The 26288-nt window shown below is 38.1% G+C and overlaps 1 protein-coding gene and 1 long non-coding RNA gene across 3 annotated transcripts in view; both read left to right on the top strand.

Annotated features, from left to right (window-relative positions):
- Nucleotides 1–18221, top strand: part of LOC129447401 (uncharacterized) — a 65280-nt gene extending 47059 nt beyond the window's left edge. Inside the window, exons 35-56 of one of the 2 annotated variants that reach the window (XM_073874013.1) lie at nucleotides 1889–2104; nucleotides 2221–2394; nucleotides 2473–2676; nucleotides 3517–3684; nucleotides 3772–3987; nucleotides 8147–8376; nucleotides 8503–8632; nucleotides 8712–8902; nucleotides 9157–9343; nucleotides 9696–9911; nucleotides 10158–10341; nucleotides 10425–10626; nucleotides 11571–11735; nucleotides 11863–12066; nucleotides 12627–13176; nucleotides 13696–13821; nucleotides 14047–14154; nucleotides 14728–14961; nucleotides 17176–17210; nucleotides 17253–17500; nucleotides 17576–17690; nucleotides 18086–18221. In XM_073874013.1, the coding sequence (XP_073730114.1) occupies nucleotides 1889–2104; nucleotides 2221–2394; nucleotides 2473–2676; nucleotides 3517–3684; nucleotides 3772–3987; nucleotides 8147–8376; nucleotides 8503–8632; nucleotides 8712–8902; nucleotides 9157–9343; nucleotides 9696–9911; nucleotides 10158–10341; nucleotides 10425–10626; nucleotides 11571–11735; nucleotides 11863–12066; nucleotides 12627–13176; nucleotides 13696–13821; nucleotides 14047–14154; nucleotides 14728–14961; nucleotides 17176–17210; nucleotides 17253–17500; nucleotides 17576–17690; nucleotides 18086–18124 (4142 nt within the window). In that variant the 3' untranslated portion in view covers nucleotides 18125–18221. Of the gene's footprint in view, nucleotides 1–1888; nucleotides 2105–2220; nucleotides 2395–2472; nucleotides 2677–3516; nucleotides 3685–3771; nucleotides 3988–8146; nucleotides 8377–8502; nucleotides 8633–8711; nucleotides 8903–9156; nucleotides 9344–9695; nucleotides 9912–10157; nucleotides 10342–10424; nucleotides 10627–11570; nucleotides 11736–11862; nucleotides 12067–12626; nucleotides 13177–13695; nucleotides 13822–14046; nucleotides 14155–14727; nucleotides 14962–17175; nucleotides 17501–17575; nucleotides 17691–18085 lie in introns of both variants that reach the window. The other variant, XM_055209119.2, reaches the window with a different exon arrangement.
- A 4943-nt stretch (nucleotides 18222–23164) lies between these two features.
- On the top strand, nucleotides 23165–25677 carry LOC129447411 (uncharacterized). The gene is made up of 4 exons (XR_008645463.2): nucleotides 23165–23583; nucleotides 23686–23773; nucleotides 24414–24685; nucleotides 24933–25677. It is a non-coding gene; the product is annotated as an uncharacterized lncRNA (long non-coding RNA).
- The last annotated feature ends 611 nt before the right edge of the window (nucleotides 25678–26288 follow it).

The raw sequence follows: 26288 nt of genomic DNA, 5'->3' as shown, positions 1-26288 counted from the left end.
AGGTTTTTTATCAGTTAAGGCTTTTTTCTAAAGTAAGCCTTTTGTGTCATTTTAATGATTTTAAAAGGCTTGTACATCTTTATCTCGTTTTGACTATTGTAATACTCCATATGTTGGTGTCAACTTGGCCTCTCTCCCACGTTTGCAATTAGTGCATAATACTGCCGCTTAACTTTTAACAAAAACACACAAACTGGAATAATTACTCCTATACTGGCTTCCCTTCATTGGCTTCCAGTCTGTTTTAGGGTTGATTTTAAGATTTTAGTACTTGCTAAAAATTTCTGTCTGACCTTACACAACTTCATGTCCTATTGAGGTCCCTGAGGTGTGCTGACCATATGCTGTTGGCCGTCCCTGGAGCTAGGCTAAAGCACAAGGGAGATTGTGCCTTTTTAGAAGCTGCCCCTTAATTCTAGAATTCTTTATCTGTGAGGATGGCCCCATCTTTAGCCCTATTCGGACGGGATTAGTTTTACAGGGGGACCTCTGAGAAAATCGTGCTTCTCAGAGGTCCTCTGTGTTTTTAATCCCGTCCGAATCGGCCATGTGTGAGTTTTTCTCTGACGACCTCCGTAAAAATTCCAGAGCAATTTATCTACTGTTTTTCCGCCGAACTCAGAGGTCCTCTGAGAAATTAATCCCGTCCGGATGCAAATGTCTGTGTTTGCCCGCAATATCTTTTGAAAATGCGGTTCATTTCGTGTTTTGGCCAACGTGATCTGCCGTAAGGTTTTACTAATGCGCGTATATTGTATTTCCTGAGTCCTGTTCATTCAGATATGGATGTTTTACGCATTCGGCAAAATAAAATAATTAAATCAAGACGAGCTGAATATCATACACTGTTAAGACTAAACACTGTAATATCATTAACATTATAAGAAACTCCGTTCAAAGTTGTTCAACTCCGGAATGGTAATGTTAATTAATAAAGATATTAAATTTTATGAATCATTATTCTTCATTACTTTGTGTTTGTTATAAGCAGACAGTTATATAAAACACGTAGGCTAACGTTACTTTAGTAGGATTTGCATTTTTTATTTTGATTTGTTAAATAAATTACATGTTCTGTCATGATTTTACATGTAAAGCAATATATTTAATATTACAAACACGCGTATCCAGAGCACGTGCTACTGCAACGCCCAAATGCATGAAACAGACACTCCCATCTCTGGAATAGCCTGCATCATTTTAATCCCGTCCGAATCGGTACATAAAATCACAGACGTCCTGGGGGACACGCTGAAACTCAAGCACTATTTGGACGGGATTAGTTTTCCAAACGACGTTTGAGTCTACCTTTAATACCCTTTGTTTGCTATTAAAACGGTCTTAACATTTTTTATTTCTTGACATTTAATTATGTCAGAGTTCTGTTTGTTTTGGTTGTTTCATTTTAAATGTACAATATTATGTACTGGACCTGATGTTGGTTGTTTGTCGTATGTTCAGCACATAGGTCAACAAATGTTGTTTAAATGTGAAATAAATTAAATGAAATAAATTAAACTTGAAACTCTTCAACAGCAGCAGTGTAAGCAGATCTAGTTCCACCAAGACCAAAAACAGTGACTTGCATGTTAGAGGACGCGACAAAAATATGTACCAAGAGCTGTCGTGGCTAAATGATTTGCTTTGTTTGATTACAAATCTAAAATTTTTAGTACAATTAATGTCAGGCTTTGTCTTAAAGTAATGGTAAACTACAGCTCAGATGGCAAATATTTTAAATTGAATTACATTTAAAAAACCATTTAACCAGCATAAACTCTTTGGAATGCCCTGTCCCATATACTTCTTTTGTAAGTGCATTTATTATGTAAGCAATATTTTTTGGATGCTTATTACTACTAACAATGTTTAACATGTTCTTCCATAGATCAGTTCCACTGCGCTCATGGGAGGATGTGTATTGCTAAAAAACAAGTGTGTGATGGCACACCTCAGTGTCAGGATCGCTCTGATGAAATGGATTGTTTCACTCCCTCACACGACTGCAAACACCGATGTGATGATAAAACTCGCTGCATCCCAGAGAGCTTCCTCTGTGATGGAGAGAAGGATTGTGTGGACGGCACTGATGAGGCTAACTGTGGTAAGATCACCCTGTAAACCAAATAGTAGCGACCCACATTATTCTATATCTTGGTTTCAACAATGCATTACCAGCTGCCACTGATTTGCTTCTGAAATCAAACCAACATCTCTCAGCTCTTGTTAGTAGCCCTACCTCAGACACACCAACCCTGCCTGTCTGCTATCCTCCAAAATTATTGTGTCAGGGAACCTCAAAATGCCTCATGCAATTCCAGCTATGTGATGGAAAGATGGACTGCCCTGATGGATCTGATGAGCATTCTTGTGTTTATGCATGTCCAGACCCAGGTAATCGGTGGACAATGTAACCTATTCTTTAAATGTTATAATTGAAACATCTAAATCATGATTATTCATCCCAATCAGACCAGTTTCTCTGCAAGGACAGACGGAAGTGCATTCAGAAAGCCCTTGTGTGTGACGGTTATCCACACTGCTCCGATGGATCAGATGAGAATCAGTGTCCCAAATGTGCTTTGCAATGTGATGGTGGAAGGGTGTGTCTGACAAGGTGGCAATTTTGTGATGGTAAACCAGACTGCAGAGATGGTTCAGATGAGAAGAACTGCTGTAAGTTCTCCCATGGTGTAAATTGGATTGTTTTTTTTATTCTTTTTGCAACCAAATTTCTATATAAATGTCTTCTCTATATAAACTTGTAAACTTCTGGGCCCAGTTGCACCAGCTGGTTATAAACCTGATCGTAAGACTAGTCTGGACATAAAATGTGCTTTACATCCGACGTAGAATTTACACCTGTTGCACCATCTAGGCATAGGGCATGTCTGAGACTTTACTTACGCCTACCCCTGACTTGTTTCTATGGCAAAAACGAAAATAATCAAATTTGGCATGGGATGCGCAAGCAGTGTGCTTTCATGCATGGTAGAGAGGAGGGAAAGCTCTTTATTGTCAGCCGGCTGCAATAAATGTAAGTTTATAACCATAGTAACGCGAATGGCAGCTTAATATAACTGCGGTTAAATGCATACGTGGGGGCATGCATCATCTACGCTGAGCATAGCTGCACCTGGTCGTAGTTTCAGATGGTGCAACAAGCGTAAAAAAATCACAACGTCGGGTGTAGCTTAGTGTGCCTTATCCACCAGCCAGTGGTCCATGGAGGTTGAAACTAAATCTGCTTTATAGCTGCAATCTCATTAGCATTCTATTCAAAGCATACACATTCATGTTGAGGACTGGATGTGTGGAAATTATTGTGGTTTAAAGTAAAACAACAGTCATAGTCGTAAGGCAATAGTCATGAGTTGATGAGATGCCAGGTTTGAGATGCCAAGACCTACTGGTTGTATTTTTTGCTTGGAACATCTTGGGGTGCTTTAAACTTTGCCTTAAAATTCAAATCTGTTAATTATTTTAGCTTTTCTTTTTGATTACCTCATGTTTCAGACATTGATCGTGTGGATGCAAGTGCTTCATTACCTCTGAAATGTCCCCTGGCTTCCAAACCGTGTAGAGATGGAAAAGAATGTGTCCTGTATAGCCATGTGTGTGATGGAGAAAAAGATTGCAAAGATGGATCTGATGAGCGTGGCTGTGAGCGTAAATGTAATAAAGGTAGAGCATAAATTCTCATCTACCCCTACTTAATACCGAATTAAACCGTACCAACTCTTATGTACTTAAACCGTTTCACCCTACCAGGCCAGTTCCAATGTGCTCATGGTAGGAAGTGTATAGATCTGAAGCTTGTTTGTGACGGGACTCCACAGTGTCAGGACCGATCTGATGAAATTAACTGTGTGAAACTTTCGGAAGAGTGCAGCCATTCATGTGACAATCGAACCCGCTGCATCCCTGAAACCTTCCAGTGTGATGGAGAGAAGGACTGTGTGGATGGATCTGATGAAGTTAACTGTGGTAGGACATTTATATACATCGATAGCAGTGCTATTATAACAAGTAGCGAAGCTAGTAGTTTAACTACATTTTTCAGTAGCTTGGCGGTAGCTTAGCTGCTTTCTAAATCAAATAGCTTTTTTAGTAGCTAAGCTCTTTTTTTGACCAAGTAGTGAGGTAGCTTCCACACAAGCTACAATTTTCCAAACATTTCTGAAGTCGTCCTGAATTTGAGAATAAGCGCGTCATTTGAATCGACACAGGACGTCGTTTGTTCCGTATTTTCGAGTTGTGCAGCCTTCATTCATACAAAACATTACCACTCGCATTCTGTGAAGACTCGTGCTCTACCTCTGATTGGGTTATGTCGCCAAGCCAATATAAAAACATGTAATAAATATTACAATTGAAACTATTAATAGAATGTGCTTTGGCGGGCACCTCACAGACTCTGTGCAGGCTACCTGCTGCCTGCGGGCCCACGTTGGAGACCCTTGTGTTAAGATATGTCAGGGCCAGGTGTTTTTGAATAAAGGCAGCTCAAACATGCATTTTATTCTGGGAGTAGGATAAGTCCAGCAAACAGACCCAAAATGTGAAGTACCTAGGCCTACATTATGCTTGTATTGCCTATAATTACCAAAATGATAAATTGAAACTGAATAAATAATTACATAATATAACTGGTTAAAAATAAAAAAGTAGCTTGGATGTAGCAAGCTACTATTGATGTAGCTTAGCTTGCTACATTTCCCAGGGGGGTAGCTTCAGTGTAGTGAAGCTTCATTTAATGTGAAGTAACTGGTAGCTTAGCTCACTACATTTTTCAAGTAGCTTGCCCAGCACTGATCGATAGTAGTAGTAGCCCTTTTAAGTTTAGTAAGAGTTTTACCACTTAACAATTTGCCATAAAATGTTTGCAATAAGATACAATAATGGTTAATGGTGCGTGGCATGCATGGCTCATGTTACTGCTGTTCATTGTCAGCTGACTAAACATTAGGCAGGACATTGTATGATGTTGAGCTTCAACTTTCCACATTGAGGACGACATACTGGCCTGGCTCAGTCATAATTGTAGCAGCAGCATGTCAATTATGGCAGAGGCATCCTACTATCGCAGTTTCAATATACATAAATATATGTCTTTAAGCACATTGGCCCTCATTTATCAAAAGTGCGTACACCAAATTTCCAGCGTACACCTTGCGTACACCCAAAACCACGGTGACTTTGAGATTTATTAATATGGACGTTGGCGTACGGCACGCTCAAATCCTACGCCAGCTCAGGAGGTGGTGTACGCACATTTTGAGTTAGTGCAGAAATGCGCAAACACTTCCTAACACCACAAAACGCACTGACAAACTAAAATATATGATATATTATGACCCACAGTAAAAAAAACATAGTAATTATAAACTTCAGTGTTTATTTTTATGCAACAATGTTCAATGTTTAATTTGTGAGACTTTACCAAAGCATTTGATTTGTATGCATATATTCCTTCAGTTGAGAGCCTGTGCGCTTTACCTGATGTTTCAGAGCGAGCATGTGAACGGAGCTTAGCGGGAGCGGAGCGTTGAGCGCGGTGCGGTAATATTACCATCAAAGCGCCTTTCCGAAAATTCCGCTCCCTCAGCACCGCTCGTTGAACCCAGAACGCCCTTTGATAATTTGCTAGTTCGAGAATCTGTTAAAACGTCTAGCAATAAGTTATGGAATTCAAGCCTTATACATAAATGTAAAGTAAAAATCAAAGTTAAGATTGAGCAGGAAGAAAAAATTGAAAGGGACTGCGGAGAGACTGTAAAGAGTTAGCAAATATTCTTCCTGGAATCTGAAGCGGCACATTGCAAGAAAGGACAAGGATGTGCTACGAAAACATGGTAATGCAATAAAAGGTAAACTAGTTACGTACCATTCGATGATAAATAAATACAGATGAGGTAAGGTAAAATGCTTGTGTTGAATGGAGCCGTAAATCCGATCATGATGACATGCAGACAAAATTATGGCCACGAATTATTTTTTATGCTACATTATGGACACTTCTTTTTCTTATTTAGTCTAAAGTATGGCCATAAATTTAGAATTTGTTCCCAATATTCAACAGTTTGTTCCTTGGAATTAATTATTATAATATTTTGTAATTACTATTACAATTATTATTACTTCAAATTATGAATTAGCTTAGCTAAAACATGTGGATGTCGTGGAAACAAATTGTTAATTTGAATTATATCCGGAGCTCCGTATCAAACTGGATCTAAGATACAGCTAACAAACAACTGTATGTAAATACAGAACAACACACTACAAAAGTTACTACATCATTTTAAAATATTATGTAAAAAATTAACTGAACCATTAAGCAGACATATAATTTAGATGTAGGCAACAGTAAATATTAATAATAATAAATAATTATTCTTCTAAATATCAAATAATTATAAAAATAATAATAAGAATATTACAAATTGTCATCCAATTATTAATGTGTCTTTAATCCCACTCTTTAAACTCCCAAATAAAACAATTTTGTTTCTTTTCACTTGCCCGGATTCTCTTCTTTGCCGTCTTTTGTGTGTCAATGTCGTAAAATGAGGGCGTGGGGGAGGTGGAGACTTGAATTTATATGGGCTTGTTATTCTAATGACGATCGTTTTCGGCCGCGGCATTTATGAAGGGCAGATATTGCGTACACCTGAATATCAACGGTACGCACAGTTTCATAAATCAGGCGGTGAGAGGAGTGTAAGCATAATCTTACGCCAACATATACGCCCGTTTCTACGCAAGAATGATAAATGAGGGCCATTGTGTTTTTACCACTAAAGAAATCATGTGAATCTCTAGTGAACACAACACATTGTTCTCAGCTAGTTTGTGAAAACACTGCAACGTTTTACTCTTTAAAACAGAGAATTGCACCCTTAATAATACAATTACTACCACCGACTATGAGCAAGATTATCAATACAATACCAGTGTGTTGCTAACATGTATGCTCTCATCTACGATTAAGTATGCTCTCATGTATGGTTAAGGTTATACGTTTGCAGTCCTTGCTTTGCTTTTTATTCTGTATATAGACTTGGGTCCTGTCTGGGAAACCGCCCCTTAGGGGTATAAGGATGGGAAACTAAAGTGCAAAAATAGAAAGTAAGATAAGATAGAAGCAAAAATATTAAAAAGTCTTCCAAAGTAAGTTCAAACCAATGCTACAAAATACCAATTCAAAACAGATTCAAAAATCCCAAAATTAGTAAAGTAAAATACACAAAAAAATAATAATGCAAAAAATACCTGCAGCCTTCCGGCCACACTTTGCAGCAGACAGACCAAAAAAAACTACTCCAAACAAACAATTTAATATTGGCGGCCAGTGCCATTGTCCCCATGGGTAGGGGCAACTCACAAGAAACACTCAACACAATTCCCATAGACATTAAATGTATTTGATCACAATAATTAGAATATGACTCTTCCAATACCTTACCAAGTAATTCACAATATTCTGAACAATGAAAAACCCCAGAAGCAACTCGGCCGCATTGTCCCTGAAACCCCATGTTTAATTAATATTGGTAGACCCCAGAGATATAAAACTATTGGACAAACACCACGATGACAAAATTCCATACTCATTTTACTAGACAATTATATATTAATTATACTAAAAATATCAATACAAAACTCTTGTGTCTTGTTTCTGTGTGCGTGTGTGTGCGCTTCAATGGATGCCCATGTTCAAGTCCCAGTTCTCTGTGTGGTCATTCTGTGACCGTGAGAAAAAGTGGCGTCTGCGCCTAATGTCTGTATTGTATGCCTGGTGCGTAACTCCAAGGTAAATGAGTATAGTGGTAGAAAAGAGACCGCAACTTCGAAGGTGTGACACTGGTGATGGGCTAGGCCCGAAACGTTTGTCCTTGGGTTTGTTATGGCCTGTTAACACTATTCGGAATTTTAATACAGTTTTTGTATTTGATTAAGTCTCTGAGTGCGCTCTCTTTTCTACCACTACATTCTGTGACCGTCACAGAGATTATGAGAGTACAAGAAAAATGATTGAATCTGCTGGTTTATTTGTAATTGTCAAAAATCAGTTTTAATCAGTTTTTTATAATTTCATATTGATGATTTTAACTTGTACATCCCTTGCTTGTTTTTTCCAAAGTGGTTGATCACTGCCCAAACAATAATTTCCTGTGCAGTAATGGTCAGTGTGTGGCAGTGACGCTTCGTTGTGATGGATACCCTGACTGCCGTGATCACTCAGATGAGAACGGCTGTCCTCAACCTCCACATTGTCCTGCGGAGCAGCGCTGTCCCCACACTCACGAGTGTCTGCTCAAAGAGTGGGTCTGTGATGGAGATAAGGACTGCAGTGATGGGTTTGATGAGAAGGTGAGGAAACATGTTTGATGAAACTAAATTTGGTCAATTTAAAAGAATGGTTGTGGTGAATTTGTGAACATCTTGTGAATACTGCAGCGATGAGCAATCAGACCATGTTTATCTCTTCCTGTTTAGAACTGCAAGGTGACTCCACTGAGATGTGGGGAGTTCCAGTGGCCATGTGCATCTAAAAGTCAATGTGTAGCCCAAATTTGGAGGTGTGATGGCATAAAAGACTGTGAAGATGGAAGTGATGAATCGGGATGTGAGTGAATGTCTGGATGTAAAGTCCTGTTGGTACTTGTTGAATAAAAATGTAAGGGTACATGGTGCCTTTTTTATAGGTGCTCAAGTGAAATGCCCAACACATTTGTTTCGATGTGGAAATGGAGTATGTGTGGACCCAGACTTGGTGTGCAACAGGGTACCTGACTGTGCGGACGGTTCTGATGAGGGTGTGGGGTGTCTGAAGAGCGACTGCTCCAGAATCAACCCGTCATGTCAACACTATTGCATCAATACTCCACATGGAGTGGTCAGCCATTTCTTTATTTTACAATAATATTGGAAATGGGTTTAATTTGTATAGCCTTGACAGTGTTCAAAATTCAGTGGATCTTAATGCATTTTCATTCCTGTACAATACCATTATTTGAAATTTCTTTATTTGTTATTAAAAATACAAATACCAATTTTCCAGTGGCTCTGCCCCTATTATACAGATTGTCGTCTACTATAATAAATAATGAATGTGAAGGCTACATGTTCAAAGCTTCTCTTTTGTTTCAGAGATGTGGCTGTAAGGCTGGCTTCCGTCTTCAGTCTGATGGTTTAACTTGCACTGACATAAATGAATGTAAAGAGATTCAGCCTGCTGTCTGCAGTCATAACTGTCTCAATACTCTGGGCTCCTACTTGTGTCAGTGCCATCCAGAATATATACTAGAACCAGATGGTCGGAGCTGCAAGGCCACAGGTATCAGACTGCGTCATTTTGGACTATAGAATGGAATTATGGGTTTATCTACTGTTTTATACAAGTCACTACTACCTACCTGTGTAATGTTGAGACAATGTTCGTAAAACCACATCTGCTCTGGTGCATGAAAGTTGCTCGACCAGTCTGCAGTCAAAGACATGAACGTTTTTTACGCATTACTGTTCTTTTTAGATACAATAACATAATGTAAAATTACTTACTTAAATATACTCATCCTAAAATCAGTCCTTTTACTATCAGTATTCATTTAACATGTACATTTCTTTTTACAAATTTTCTATGAGGAAAACAGTAGTGATTCTTATGTGAATCTATGCTTTATATGCAGAGGAGCCCAGTCTTTTGGTCTCTGAGCAATACGAGCTGTTGTATTTTGGACTGCGGAGCTTCAGTATTCAAGCTCTCATCACACCAGGCCGTAAGCCCATCTTCTCTCTGGACTACGACTGGAGTGAGAAGAGGGTTTACTGGGTCAGTCTGGAAGAGGAGAGCATCAAATATGCTTTCCATGGAGAAAAGAACAACATGGGCACAGTTGTCAAAGGTGAAGACTGCATAAACGTTACCTAGCAAGAATACTTAGCAGCTGATTATTCTAAGAAAACCTGCATGCCATCCCTCTATAAACTTTCCAGAACTTAGCATATGCTTAGCATCCCGCAAACAACTTCAACATTGTAGCAACTACCTATATACCAAAAGTATGCACATTTTATAGTCTTGTTTCCAGATGTTGTTTAGCCCTAATAGAGAATTGTATTTCAAAACCAAAAATAATTTGCCTGCTCAGGGGTGAAGTCAGACTCCATTGCTATAGACTGGATTGGAAGGAACATTTACTGGGTCGATGGTGTTGCTGGTCAGATTCTGGCTGTGAGAATGAGCGGTAGCATTGTAAAGCCACAAAACTATATTGTAGTTCTGGATGAAGATTTGGAACAGCCTCGTTCACTTGTGCTTCTGCCACAGAAAGGGTACGTACAATCTCCATAAGGTGGCACTATTGTTTTTTTCAAAGTCTGTCTGTTTATTTCACTATATGGACATGTGCTTGCAGGATGATGTTCTGGTCAGAAATTGGAGGTGAAGCACAGATTGAGCGTGCTAGCATGGATGGTTCAGACAGGAAGGTGGTGATCAGTAATGGTTTGAGCTGGCCTGTCAGCGTCACTGTGGATACTCTGACTGACAGACTATATTGGACCGATGAGAAACTCAAATGTATCGGCTCTGCTACACTGGATGGAGAAAACATGAGGGTACTTGTAATTATTTTACATATTTACAGGAAGATACAATTGCAGTGCTTTTGTCAAACTCTAGAAAGAAAGTTTCATATTTCAGATACAATAGCTTTTATGGCCGCAACTAATGATTATTTTTATAATCGATTAATCTGGCAAGTTTTTATTTTGATATTTTAAGCTTTAAACTTTGTGCAAAATGACAAGGCTTTTTTCACATATCTATTAGACCTAATTATTTAGGTTTGTGTCTATTTTATTTATTAAGGAAAAAAGCCATCTAAACCAACTTGGCCTTGAGTGAAAAAGTAATTGCCCACTAAACCTTATAACTAGTTGTAGTCAGTCAAACTGGCAAAGAGTCTTTTACATTGCTTTAAAGGAATTTTGGCCACTCTTCTTTGCAGAATTATTTTAATTCAGCCAAATTTGAGTGGTTTTTAGCATGAACGGCCTGTTTAAGGTCAGCATCTTATGGATTTTAGTCTGGACTTTAACTTGGCCATTCCATCTTCCTGACGTGACTTTCACCTACCATCAGTGGACTGAGTACACAAGTTTTCAGTCATGCAAGATGGGTAGATAGCATTCAGGTAGACTAGTCTTATGTCTTTCCCAATTCAAGTAGGCAGGACTAGTTTCTACATTACATGCTAAAATCACAACTTAACCGCATATTTCCAACCAACAATTAAACCTAACATCAACTGTATTATAACTTTTGTCACTTAAGCTCAAATTGTGCTTACAAACTTTAAGGTTGTTTAGCTACTGTGCATACAGGTTGGCAAGCACCTCACGTGACCGTATAGATCTCCTACCCCAGAGACTCATCAGTCTTTATCGAGTGATGATTGACTTGTGCTTATTTAGACCTTAATTACCCTAGAATTTTCCCAACCCTTTGTTTCGTAGACCATCATAAGTTGTTTAATATTAAATGATATGAATGTTTGCAGGTTCTACAACTGTCTGAGATGCCCAGTCCCTTCTCTGTAGCGGTGTTCAATGACATGGTTTATTGGTCCGACACCCGAAGAAGATCCATTCAGGGGGCCTGCAAACTCACTGGCAAGAATCGTAAAGTCCTTCTTAAGAGACCTGGTCAACCATTCGGCCTCAAGGTAAGTTTACGTGCTGTGTATATATTTTATACAAATTTCCTCTGATGATCGACAAGATAACTAGCACCACATCAACTATGTTACCTTGAGTTGCTTTAGCACAATGAATTGTTCTCTTATGGTCCAGGTCGTTCACCCACTTGTACAGCCTAATGTGAGCAACCCCTGTGAGAGGATGAAATGTTCCCATGTGTGTCTGCTCGCTCAAGGGCTTGAAGCTGTGTGCCGCTGTCCAGCAGGACTTCTGCTGTCTGCAGATGGACTCACCTGTGTCTCGCCAGTTGATTCTTCATCTTTCCTTCTCCTGTTATCTCCTACTGTAATCACTCAGGTACTGTATGAGCAGAATAGATTGTGGAGTACGCTCTTAAGAAAAATGGTTCTACCAATAGTACTAAATACTGTAAGGATTTTTCAGCTTGTGAAAATAGCAGAATCCTTTTTAGTGCTATATAGAACTTTTATCGCTGTATTTTTGTTTAACATTTAAGCTAAACATAGTGCTGAAGGTTGGGGACTTTTCACCAATAAAACAGAAACTTGCTGATTTCTACTAGATAAAACCAACACACCAGTATATATGCATAGATTAGTTTACCTGATATGAAGTGTGCACTGCAACTTAGTCTGTACATCGTATCGCATTTAACCACAAATGTTTTGATTTCTGTGAAGGAATCTCCCTGCTTAGCAAGCTGATGATTTGAATTGTGTGTTCGAGACATCTAAAATGTGTCATGCTGTCGCCAAGACCAGAATTGAGAATGACTGTCCTAAAAAAAAATCTACCAGATTAAATCTGCATTTGGGGCCACAACAAAATATCACAGCTATTAAAAGGCTGTTCTCCACCAATAGCCATGCTAACTTTATTGACTTTCTCCTGCACAGATCTTCACTAGAAGCCTGCAAGGACAGACTGGATTAAAAGAGTGGCCAGCGCACCGCGCTTTGGCTCTTCCTAGCGTGAATGAAGCTTCCAACTTCGACATGCTCCTCACAGATCTCACTGTGTTCCTCGCCGATGCTGGACAGGGCTCTGTAGCCCAACTGAAACTAGCCAGCTCTGGCATCACACCAGCAGGACACATATTACAGCTTAAAGGAGACTTAGTGACCGCTCTCGCTGTGGACTGGGTCTCTTATAACCTCTATTGGAGCAGTGTTGGGAGTCCTCAGCTTTATGTTACTTCACCTGGAGGAAAATACACTTCGCTGGTTCTGCAGGCTAAACTACAGGGGACCGTCTCAATTGCTCTGCACCCACCTACTGGCAGGCTGTGCTTTACTGCAGTGGGCCAGAATGGACCCGAGCCTCTACCCCAGGTGGACTGCGCACACATGGATGGGAGCAATCGCGCACTGCTGTGGAGCAAATCAAAGATGCCAATTTCGCTTGCATTTTCAGATATGGGAACAACGCTGTATTGGGCCGATACTGGTGTGTTATCACTAAAGAAAAATAAAATGATATGAGGCACTTTTTATGAATGGGTAATAAATTGAATAGGTTACAAATTGACAATTTAAGATCTTAGATGCAAAACCCTCTGCTTCTGACATGCTTTCTTGTAAATTAGCTTTTTTATCAGTGACATAATGGTTCTGCAACAAATCTGTGTTTCTGGGTGGCCTAAGGCCAGAATTTAGCAGTTTTGAAGTGAAAGTATATGAAAAAGTAATACATGTAATATAATTATTTTTTAGTATTAATTATTGATCATAAATAACAGAATTGCACAAATCAGGACTTTACGCTTTGCCTGACCTTTGGTAACTGGTTTGTCAAAGATTGGAGAAAAAAAGTTAATAATCTAAGAGATCCATGTGTTGCACCCTATTCATTAAAAGTGTCAAAGCTTTCTGTAATTTACATACATTTAATTGTTAAAATAATCATGAAACTAGCAAATATTTTTTTAACCAATTGATCACTAATAATTTTCTTTTGATTTACCAGGTGCCGGATCGATTAGCTCTATAGGTATTGATGGCTCTAATTATAAGGAATATAGCACCGGACCTGCTTTCATTGTGTCTTTTGTTTTTGTTGAGAACATCTTTTTCTGGGTCACTCTGGACAATGGTAATATTTGTGTACACAAACAATATTTGTAATATTGAGATATATTTCTCAAATGTAATTTTGCCTAGCTGGCATTGTGTTGTCAATTTACACTATTGTCATTCAGTCGGGCTTAAACCCTTTTATACTTCTTACTATACAGTTAATTTATATTTTAAAGTGTAACAAACTTTTGTTTTATAACATGTGATTGTGATGGACAATTACCCTTGTTTCTTGAAACAGGTACAGTTAAAGTGTGGTACACTGATGGCTTCCAGCCCAAGCAGATGTGGTTTGAAGTGAAGACAAACATAGTAGAGTTGAAGGCTTACAGCAAGTCCAGTCAGAAAGGTACTTGGCTGTTTCTTTTGTAAGTCTGCTCCTCTTTGCTCTGTGAAGAGTGATTTAAAGTGTTTTGAGGGGCCCCACACAAATGCCACAAGGAGTTCTCCATTTACCCTTTTTCACATACAGTTCTTTCACTAAACAACCTGTCCAGTGACTTGCTCACTTCAGAAGTATAAACTACATTTACGTCATCTCAATTGCAGCTTTTAAGCATTGCCGTGATCAGAATGGTTACAACTCTACTATTCTTAGTCTTTCAGTAGTGACCTGCACTATGTGATACTGCACTTTTCCTTAAAATGTAGTAAGGCAGGGCACAAAGCCATATGATTGACTTCACCTTGCATTTCCAGTGTGTGAAATGATAGCATTGTAGGTTGCAGTTAATTTTTTATTTGCCGTTTGTTTGGACTGAAATTGAATTACAAATGGCAAAATGATTCAATTAATCGTAATTGGAGGATATTCATAATAGGGTTATGCGACGCTTTAATATATGCTCATTAATAATATTTTTAACCTCAAAGTCAATGATTTGGTCTAATCTGTCAAATTTTCTTGCACCCTTTCCCCCAGGGACCAATGTCTGTTCTAAAAACAATGGAGGCTGCAGTCACTTGTGTCTGCCATATCCAGGTGGGCGCTCCTGTCGTTGTGCGCAGGACTACCTCTCTGTGAACGAGACTAAATGTGTGTCCAACCTCAAGTGCCCCATCGGCAGTAAAGCCTGCAGGGACGGCCTTAAGTGCATCCATGCTGCCCGGTTCTGCGACCAGGTCCCAGACTGCGACGACGGATCGGATGAAGACTGTAAATGATACTTTTTTGTTGTTGGATTTATGCTGATATTTTGAACAGGTTTTATTAGCTTGGGGACATGGAAAGGGTAAATTTTCCTAATATAATAGTTGCTAATAATCAGTGATGGGAGTAACGCATTACAAAATAGCACGTTACTGTAACTCCGTTACATGCTCGTTACTGCTAAAAGTAGTGAAGTATTTTTTTAAATCAAGTAACGCAATTACAATTACTGAAATTTAAATGAGTTCGTTACTCGCGTCACTCTATTTTGTAAAAAACATATCTGACGTTGCAGAACCATGGTTGGCAGCGCAATGATTCATTACACTTCATCATAGCTGACAGTGCATATAGAATGAACATGAAAAATCTAAACGGGACAACATACCTTTGTTTAAAAATTGTGCGCAAGTCAAAATCCATCCGGACTCATGTTTGTAAATTATCTTCGCCAAGCAATCCCGGCATGACATTAACTTGCATTTGTAGTCCACAAAAGTAATAAATCTGAGAAATGTTCATATATTCTTAGATGTTTACATCGGCCTTCATGGAAGATAACGATCCGCGATTGTTGTTTACACTAAAATATTCACACTGCGCTGTACGCCCATGTTAAAAATCCATGGTATGTGTGAGCTCGCTTTTAGTTTTAGTTTCATCCTCTCCATATCCGAAAAAACAATCCACTCGCTTAGTGTCCGTCCGACAAAACAATCCATGTAGCCTACTCCGTTTTCTGATTAAATATCTTCCTTTAATCCTGTGTATCATTTAAATCCAACAGAAAATATATACAAACAGTATATGACCAAGGAGCACAGTGTTCCATTTAAAGGGCTGCACCGTACCAAGCATGCGATAAAAGGTGAGCACTCGGCCTTTCAAGGCGCTCAGAAGTTCGCGAAGAGAACTGAAATGAGACGGTCTAACCTTCGGAGGACCCATAACTTGCGTCACCTGCTGCACGCGCACCGCACCTGTCAGCAGGACACAGCGGAGATGTTTCTAACTTACAATAAATATGAAATCAGAAAAATTATAATTTATTTTAGAAAATATGACATGTTGACACAATTGTCTCAAAAATTTTAAGAGACACTACACAATTTTAACACATTATATATTTTTGTAAACATGCAGAATATTTGTCTAAATGATCTAAATGATATACATAAATAAAGTAAGTTTACATATTAAGATAATTTCTAACAAAAATATTCAAAGGTTGAATCTAAAGCAAAATAGCCTCCTATAGTATGTGATATATTAGAGTCTTACGTGTAAAATAGCCCATCCATATTATTTTATTGTTTGACTGTTCAGTACTGTTTATATTTACATTTAAAAAGCAGACATAAAAGCAGGGGTGCAAACTTGTCACCTTTCGGCGAAATTCGCCGTTTTTTGATACAAAATAGGTCATTCTTGTGATTCGTCTAGATCCGATGAGTTTTTGAAAATGAGGGGTGAGGGGGGTCTGCAACATGGTAGCAGTAAATTAAATTATGAAAATCATGTCCAGCTATTGTGGTAACGATGTCAAATTATTAGGCAGTGTGGCGGGTTAGGTTTTACAATTTATAGCCACCTCATTTGCTGCCGAAGTTTAAGCAGTCTGCAGATTGAGTGCACATACTTAACTCGTAGTATTTTCTCATTTGAGGTTACGCGCCCACGTCACGTTGCTGTGCGCGTGGTCATAAAGCTTAACATTTGTTCACGCACCGCAGTTTTAAGTTAACGGATTTTAAGCCGTTGACAACAGTGCTATATGCGCTATATACTTGTTTCTGTTTAAGAGGAGCGTGCAAGACGCATATCCGCTTATATAAGAGCGCTTGTGTCTTGTCACCTTTTTCACCTCTGAGTTTGCACCCCTGTAAAAGTAACTTAAGTTACTTTTCTTAGTAACTAATTTTGATATACAGTAACTGGTAGAGTAATTCAGTTAGTTTTAAAAGAAGTAACTGTAACTAATTACTAATTTTCAGTAACTTGCCCAACACTGCTAATAATTAATAATAAATATATTTTTTACACTGCGAGTAGTGCTTAACTTTGCAAACTCGCTTTTTGATTGGCTGTTGGTACCAAAATAGTTAAAGGTTTTGAGTGGTTGCTAGAGTGTTGCTTAAATCCAACACTCCTGTTAAACCTGTTATTAATGTTTACCTTTAACACTTAAAATAGCAAAATAATTTTGCCTCTTGTTGACAGGTGTGTCTGCAAAAACCAAACCAGGTCTCGAATCTCCACAGTCCCCATTCAACCTTCGTCCTCCACTCGGCTCAACTGCCGAACTTTCCCCACCTCAAAACTTTGAGGATGCAGTGCAGAATCTTGACAGTCAGTCCTGTGATCCAGAGCAATGCAACAACCATGGAAAATGTGTAATGGTGAAGGGTGGGCTGGCATGCGAATGTGAGGAGGGTTACAGTGGAGACCTCTGTCAGAATGCTGGCTCCAGCCGGACTGCTCTTGCACTGACCCTCACTTTCCTTTTTGGAGGTGCCCTGATGGCGGCTGTTATCGTGAAAAAAAGGTTTTTCTCTTCTGTAATTTAATTCATGCTGATTGTGTAAACCACATACTAACATCTCCCTAAATATCGTTGCAGAAGGGCGCAAGCAGCTGGACAAGATGGTACTGAAAAAGAAACGCTTGTGACTGACAAGGAAGAAAGCACAACTTTCTCTCAGAACTTTGCTAATGAGCTGTATAATCCAGAAGAGGTACAAGACAAAAATGTTATTTAAACCAAATAAAACCTAAACGGAGATGCATGCTGTTTTTTCCATACATTGAAAGTAAAATGAGACTGAGGGTCCAAAAATGAAAAGTATTGCCTTATTTTATACAATGTATTACGTCTTTGAAAATCTCCGCCGCAGCAGTAAAGTCTTTGAATTTGTATGCATTTGAGAAAGCTGAAGTAAATAATGATGATTTGTGCCAAATTTGACATCTTTTCTGACCATTGTAATCTTGTTATAGCTTGCGGTTATTGTGCCTTTGTATTTTTAGAACTTACCAGTGTCAATTTCATTTTTGTATTTTCTTTTCTTAAATGAAGAGATTGACTGACTTAAATTAATTTGTAAATCAATGTTTTTATCTTTTTCCATAGGATCAGATTAGCCCAGCTGTCACCACACCTGTTGTCTAATTCTTTCATTCTTAATAAATGAATAGCAATAAAAAAATGATGTGATTTTCTTCTCCAAAAAACGGATTGTAATAAGCAATAAACAATTACATAGAATTGTTTACTAAAATTTTATTACTTTCAAAGTCTACCATTTTAAAAATAAGAGCTTGTCACATTTTCTAATGCAGATGCTGACTGAATTAAACTTGACTCGCATTATTCTGCTGTTTGACAGGTCTTTATGCAATCTATAATACAAATGAGAAATATTTACAGATTTTTGTAGTGAACAGCGTGCAAAGCATTCCTGACCCCTCCCCAATTGCTAAATTTAGACTGGATTTTAGTGGCTTAACATAAGCAAGTGTCCAATCAGATAAGACACCTGACCAACATCTTTTATGGCTTACCTCCATGCCAACGCGGAGAAGAAATGGCCGTTTTAATTGGCTCACACTATTTCTGCTTCTCATCCTTTCAAACCCCCCCTTCGCCATCGCATGAAGGCAGGGTGTTCGTAAACATGACTTAAGGAAAAGCATTTTTCAAAGTATTGGCTTACCAAAGAACAAATCTTTACAATCCTTCCACCAACAAAATGGACTTAAAACCATCACCTATTGACTTCGTACTCGTTTAAGGACGCTAGCATTTTGAATTAAATCTGTGTTATGAAAATAATCGTAGTTATTAACATATGAATGAATGCATGTTTGATATGGTAACATTTTGCTTTATACTTTCTACACTCAGGACAATGCCAATGGTATTTCAGAAAGGGTTTGGTAAGTGAAGAGAAGTGGACCACCTTCTGTGTCCTTTCTGACATCACCAGCCAATCACGGTTCGGCATCAGGAAAGCGGCAAAATGCTAATTCTTATGTTATAAAAGTTCATTTTTTTCCAGACATTCCTCGCTCTGTTAATGTCTCTTTTTCGGGATGAGACTCCCCCTGAAAAGAAATCCATTAGCAGAGTACCCCGGCTCTGAGTCCTTCTGAAAAGAGAGACAAAAACAGAGTACAAACCCCATCTTTCTAATTCTCCAAGCCTGTGTTCTAGAGATTGAAACAGGACAAACCAACACCTCAAAGCAAAGGGAGTCTCAGGCCATGTGCTAAGAGACTGAAACAGAGCACCCAACTTCTGAGCTCATTCGACCGCACAGAACGTAAATATAACCAATCAAATCTTTCCTGAAAACATGGCGTTTGTGTATTCTATCAGTAACTGTTACCATATATGATTTTCAATATTGCATAACTGAGTGCGTTTTACATGCAGTCTTACGCCGATTATGCTTAATAAACTGATAACACGTGGGGTCATGTAAACGTGTAAAACGGTTTTCTTTAATCAGGAAAAGCCAATAAACGGCGTAAGCAAAAACTGATCGCCACAGGTAGTTTTTTGCTAATTACCCCAATTTCACATGGCATGTAAACACCTTAACCGGCTTTCTCGTGGTTTTGTCCATGTGTGCATGTCTCCGCGTGTGAAATATTAACTAGAGACGTGGAAGTAATGCATAAAAGTCTCTGCTCTACTAAAGCAGTTGGCAGAGAAACTGCGAAAATAAAAACTGATGTTATATTTACAGGTTCTGGATACACGAAAACGGATAAAACAATATAGCTTAAGACAGATATGCCGTCTGCTTTTTGATCGACTATTTGATTGTAAAACCTCTAGTGTCCTGTGTATGGCATACTAACCAATGGTTGCCCATGTGAAAATCACTAAATTCGTTTGCGCCCGTGTCAAAATCATTACATTTTGTTTCACAAAAAAGCACATTTTGATACAAACATGAAATCTAACAATACAATTGAAAGACTGCGTGCATACCAGGTAACCTTGCGGCTTTTGGACATGCACAAATCTAAATGATAGGTTTACAATGTCTAAAAATATGATCGGATATGCATGTTTTGAGAGCGAAGTGCCATTCCTTGATGTTGCCAGTACAGAAAGAACAAACTAGTGGCTTTGAATACAAGTAGCTATTATTAGAGCTATTAGAGTTTATAGAAATTATGCTCTTATGAAATATATTAAAATATTTTATATTTCACTGTCTATCATTTACAACTGTATTTTCTTTCTTTCATTCATGTAATTTCTTATTTTATAGTGTTTTAATACCTCCGAGCTTTGAACTAGAGCTATTTATTGCTTTATCTTCTTGTACATTGATAACTTGGTCTTTCTCTTTTAGCAAGAATAATGTCAGTCTGCTTCTGTACGCAAAACAAGTCTTGTTTGGCTATGCAAAACCAGGAGCACAGTACACTGCTTTCAGTAAAGCACCTCCCACACCCTGCTAGGTTGAAACATAAGCCAGTGTGTGAACAAAAGGAAGTGCCTTTTTGTAAGAATTAGGAGAACCGAGTGATCCATGTGAAAAACATTTAGAGTTCATATTATTATGTTATAATCACGATTTTACCAGCCATTATATTAAATTGCAAGGGTTTACACATTCCCCTATAAAAATTAAATCTTGTTATAAGAAAGAGGAAACATGCATGTTTCCTCTTTAGTACAGTTGCAAAACAAACACAGCGATTTTAAATTTCAACACGGTAGTAATGTACTCAGCTTTACATCATCTCACATCCTAGCGAAACACACCAGTTTTCTAAACTATCAGACTGCATCAGCGATATAAGTGACTGGATGGCACATAATTTTCTTTTTTTTTTTGGCCCGCCACCACCCCCCCTCTTCGGAGGACAACTTTTTTTTATATACAAAGTAAATTATTTTACAGTACGGAAAATAGGAATACTTATTTACAGTGCACATAAGGGGAGGGGGATTAAGCACCACGTAAAAGTGTAACACATAACATGCATACAACAAAATAACAGACAAATTACAAAAGGACAATACAGTTGCAGTATAGAATAGAATGATCTTGAGGTTCACGTTCGTTAGTCACAGTTAGAGTATTTAAGCGGAAATGGGTTTAAAAAGGTTTGGAAAAACATGTTATGCATGAGTTTACATAGTGTGTGCCTATAGAGATAAAATAAATAAAATGACATAATAGAAGAGAGAGATGTGTGATTGGTAATGTACACGGCTTGTAGCTTTGTTTTTGTGTTAAGAAATGATAGAAATGGGGACCAGATGTCTTCAAAGGCTGATATCTGCTTCCATCTGCGTGCATTATATTTCAGTCAATCGCTTTAAATCTAAACTTAAGACTTTTTTCTTTAACAAAGCATTCACATAATTTGTCTAGTAAATGTACTTATCTCGCAATAGTTAGTCTGTACGGAACAAAGCATTCACATACCTCGTCTGGTAATAATAATGCCATAATAGCTAGCCTGTTTAGACCCGATATTAAAATACAACACTGTGTGACACTTGCATTACATGCGAACGGCCTCTACGCTAATAGGACTTTGTTTCTCTCTCCCTGTCTCATCCTCGAACCCGAGGACATTGAGACAAACAGACCCAGTTCCGGCTGCCCTGGAGGTCAACACACCACTGATCTACTGGCCGCCCTTCAACGTGATGCCCAGCCGATGCCTGACCAACGACAGAACCTGTTTAATCTCCTTATCAGTTTACATACCGTTTACATTCCATGTGTATTAATTGACTGTATATAAATATATTTATATGTCCCAAGAGTTTTCCCTTCTAGGACTTTTTGTTCCTCCCAGGTTAAAGAAGTCAGGAGGTTTTTCTCTTAGGGCTTTTTTAACCCCGGGGAGTCACCTGACATTGGCTTAACTTAGCACCCTCTTTTATACGAGACATTAGCAAAATACAGCAGCTATGAATAAACTTTACAAGCAAGCGTATTAATACTTATATTGTCTGCCGATTTTTCTGTGTTTCCCCTGCTTCTATTAATGTAAAGCTGCTTTGAAACAATTTCCAATTGTGAAAAGCACTATATAAATAAAATCCAAATCCACTTTATTTATATAGCACATTTTATAAACACAAAATTTCCAAAGTCCAAATCAGAACATACGAAACAATTTGTAAATATAACATACAGAAGATAAAAATGATAAATACCACAAAAAGGACCACACGACTCAAACGCACTTAAAAGCTAAGGAATAAAAGTGAGTCCTTAGACGAGACTTAAAACACTCAACTGTAGGAGCAGTTCGGACATGGAGGTGCAGAGCATTCCATACTTTAGGTCCTATGACAGAAAAAGCCCTGCCTCCGAGTTTTAAGTCTTGTCTTTGAGGTCAGAAGGCCAGCTTCCAGTCCCTGTGTCCGCGCTGGCGTATAAATTTGAATGAGGTCCGAAATATATACATTGGGGCAAGTCCATGTATAGCTTTAAAAACAAACAGGAACAAAAATGAACAGGAAGCCAGTGCAATGAGGCAAGGATTGGAGTTATATGAATTGAATATATAATGAAAGGACAGTATATTCAATTCAATTATATGTTAATGTATTTTAACTGTGAAGATTTCTGTGTAATTCTAGAGCCACACTCATTTCAACAGGTAGACAACCTTTGACATGACTTAACAATGAATCATTCACACTACTGAACACGTACTGCAGGCTATGCTTATTCATTTGTACATTTTGTGTTAAGTTTTTTTTTATAGATTTATAGGTAATTTATTGTTTGTTTTATTGTACTTGTAAGGTGTCATAAAAGGAGCTTATACATAACATTTATAATAACTTGTTTGTAACCTCACTGTAAAACTTTTCTTGATACTTGGTTAAAATATCTCCCTTGATAAATTTGTTTGTGATTAAAATAATAATACCATGGTTTATTTTAACCAATAGAGAGTATGTGTGAGCTGTCAAAGAACAGTTTTGATTACATCTTAAGTTTTTCATGTGGCACTGAAAAAATGTTTTGTCACCCGATGTTTTGAAATACGAAACGTAAATAATTATTAAAAGTATGATGCGCCTCGCCTGAAATGTAGACGGCTGGGGAGGAGTGATACGCAGTCCAGTCGACCACAAACGTGAGAGGGAGAGATCGGGTTCGCGTATTTTATCGCGGATGAAATAGATGCAACTGAAATAACAATAAATGCATTTATGATTATAAGGGGAATCAACGAAGGTAAACCTAGCTGTTGTGTGTGAGATGATAAAGCTCGCAGTACAAATAATTCAGCCCCGATACATCTCAAACGACCCTAATAATTGGATCGTTCCTAGACCGATGTCATTCGGTGTTAGTAGTACGTGACGTCATTAGCTGCCACGTTTAGACTGCTTCGTATGCTTACGTAATGCTCTAGTAATGTTTAAGGCGGCGCCGTTTGAAGTTCAGCACAACCATTGTTTTACGAGTGTCAGTGCCCGCATGGTGAACACATAATACTAAACTTAAACTGTTACTGCGAGTGATATCTTCATTTGGCCCTTATTTACCTTAGAAACCGAAGTTCAATTTTTTCCTTCAATATTAGAGATAGGAGTTGGGTAACACTGTGCTATATTGTGTTGAATGGGTGAGTCTCCGTTGTTGATTCTTTCAGTGTCAAGAATTTACAGCTCAAATCACTGGTTTTTATTTTATCCACTACTTTATTTCCTCATTCTTCTACCTATAGGCCTATAAAGCTGTAAACACTTAGCCATATACAATACAGTGTTGCATTCCAGTCATATTTCTGGGATTGTTTTATACATTGGGAATTGGTAAGTATTTAAATGTGTTTTTGCTTTGACAGTTTTGAATAGCCCAATACTTAACCTTTGCTTTTATTTACATTGACAGTTTTGTTTTATTGTGGAGCTAATTCGTTTTAGTGTCTGCATTGTTTGCCTAAGCAAGGGTTTTATTTTTATTGTAAAGACCTATTCATATGCTAAGTGATGAATGATGGCATTACATTGTACCTAATTTGAGATTTACATGCTGTGTTTGAACATCTGTCTCTCATTAGAATAGTTTAATAAATAATGGTAATTATAAAAACTTACTGGGACAACATGCACTAGCTTATCTGTTTTGTATTTATATCACTATGGGGTGGTTTACCGGATAAGGATTAGTTTAAGCCAGGACTAGGCCTCAGTTTAATAAGGAAATATAACTAGTTTTAACAAACATGCCTTACTAAAAAATTACTTGTGTGCATTTTGAGGCAAAACAAAGGACACTGATGTATTTTAAGAAATGTCAGTGCAAGTGTTTCAGTTTGGACAGCTCTTACTTTTTTTAAAGTCTAGGACTAATCTAATCCCAGTCTGGGAAACCCCCCCTATATATCTTAAATTGATATAATCTGCATCTCAATTTTTTGTGAAGGCTGTGTAAAGTTTTTGTCTGTTGCAGAGTTCCTACATGTCTGTTCCTACCATCAACCATCTGGCCACCTCTCACTCTCCAATCACTTGTGACAAATGCAGCCACGGTAGATGCATGATGGTGAATGGGATGGCCGTCTGTGAGTGTAAACTGGGTTACATGGGTGCCACATGTAGTGATACAGTCAATGAGGCTCTCTCCTTACCACTCACCCTCGGCACCTTGGTCTCCATCATCGCTTTTCTCATCCTCTTCTTTGTGTTGGCATTCGTTCGCCAAAGGCAAAAGGTAAAGCAGAGGTGAGACTTGACTCCAAAACATCTTTCTGTACTTTCTGTTCACAATGACTACAATACATTTATAGGATTAAGTTTTAACATTTTCTAAAATAAAATTGGTGGGGTGCTTTTTAAAATTTGTTAAAAGTTCTAGGTTGTTGTAAATGGTTATTATGCTAATGTTAAGTCGCTCTTAACACATACTGATAGCTCTGTTATAGAGGTGTTTGCAAGCTTCAGTCTATAAACTCACTTTTTTTGTCAACAGAAAAAGGGCAGCTGAAGAATCCTTAAGAAGAAATGGAGCACATGTTTAACATGTCTTGATGCGGTGGTCACCAACTCTGTTTCTGGAGATCTATCCTCCTGCATGCTTTAGGTCCAACCTTGCTTCAGCACATCTGCCTCTAATTTTTAGGTAGGCGTGAAAAGCTTGATTAGCAGGTTTATGTGTGTTTGACTGGGGTTGGAGGTGAACTTGTAGGGGGGTACATTTCCAGGAACAGGGTTGGAGACCACTGCCTTAATGTAACATGCAAAGAACAGGTTTAGCATTTTCACATTACTAACTTATAATGCTTTTAAAAAACTCATGGTTAGTAAAAGTAATTACCCCCCCCCCCCTTCCTCTTGTTCTCCCTACAAGGCACTTGACTGACAATTATTCTATATGAAATGTTACATGTATATGAAAGCATTTGTATTGTTTTTTTATGATGTTTTTGACACACTTGCAGGAGGAGTTATCTCTATAAACATGTTGATTGGTTGCTTTAAATGTGTTTTTTAACTGAGAAGCCACAGACAGGTATCTGTTTCAGGATGGCATTCATGAAAGTCCTGGAATTTCTATGCTTTTGTTATATTTTGTTGTACTTTGCTTTGTATTTCATATCAACAGTATATTGAATTGTATTTATTCAAATTATTGTTGGCCTCAGGCTCTTTTCTAATACAGTGTTAGTACTTTTTAAACATTGTTTTCAAATAAAGATCAATTTTTCTTTTTAAAATGTTCCATTGATTATTGTGTTTTAGGGATAAAGTTAGTCTATAAAGACCCTATGGGGTGTTTTCACGGACAGGGATTAGCTTAAGCCAGGACTAGTCCTTAGTTTATCCTTAAAGCAAACATGTCATACTAAAACATTACCAGAGTCTGTGCATTTTGAGACAAAACAAAGGGCACTGTTGTATTAAGAAATGTCAATGCAAGTTGTTTTCAGTTTGGACAGCTCTTACTTTTACTTTAAGGGGCGGTTTCACAGACAGGGATTAGACTAGTACTTGAGTCTAATCCCTGTCTGTGAAACCGCCCCTATGGGGTGGTTTCCCGGACAGGGATTAGACTAGTCCTAGACTTAAACACTTTTAAGAGCTCTCCAAACTGAAAACAACTTTCACTTACAATCTTAAAATACGTCAGGGCCCTTTGTTTTGCTTCAAGATGCACGCGGGTGGTGTTTTTAGTGGGGCATGTTGTTTAAGACTAGTTATATGTCCTGATTAAACTAAGGCCTAGTCCTGGATTAAGCTAATCCTGGTCCGGGAAACCGCCCCTATATGATGCATGCTGTGGATTAGCATACTAATGATTTTAAAAGTACTCTGCCAATGCCATCTC

Source organism: Misgurnus anguillicaudatus, chromosome 12 (genome assembly GCF_027580225.2).
Source record: "Misgurnus anguillicaudatus chromosome 12, ASM2758022v2, whole genome shotgun sequence".
Lineage (NCBI taxonomy): Eukaryota > Metazoa > Chordata > Actinopteri > Cypriniformes > Cobitidae > Misgurnus > Misgurnus anguillicaudatus.
This window is presented reverse-complemented; position numbering and strand designations above follow the sequence as displayed.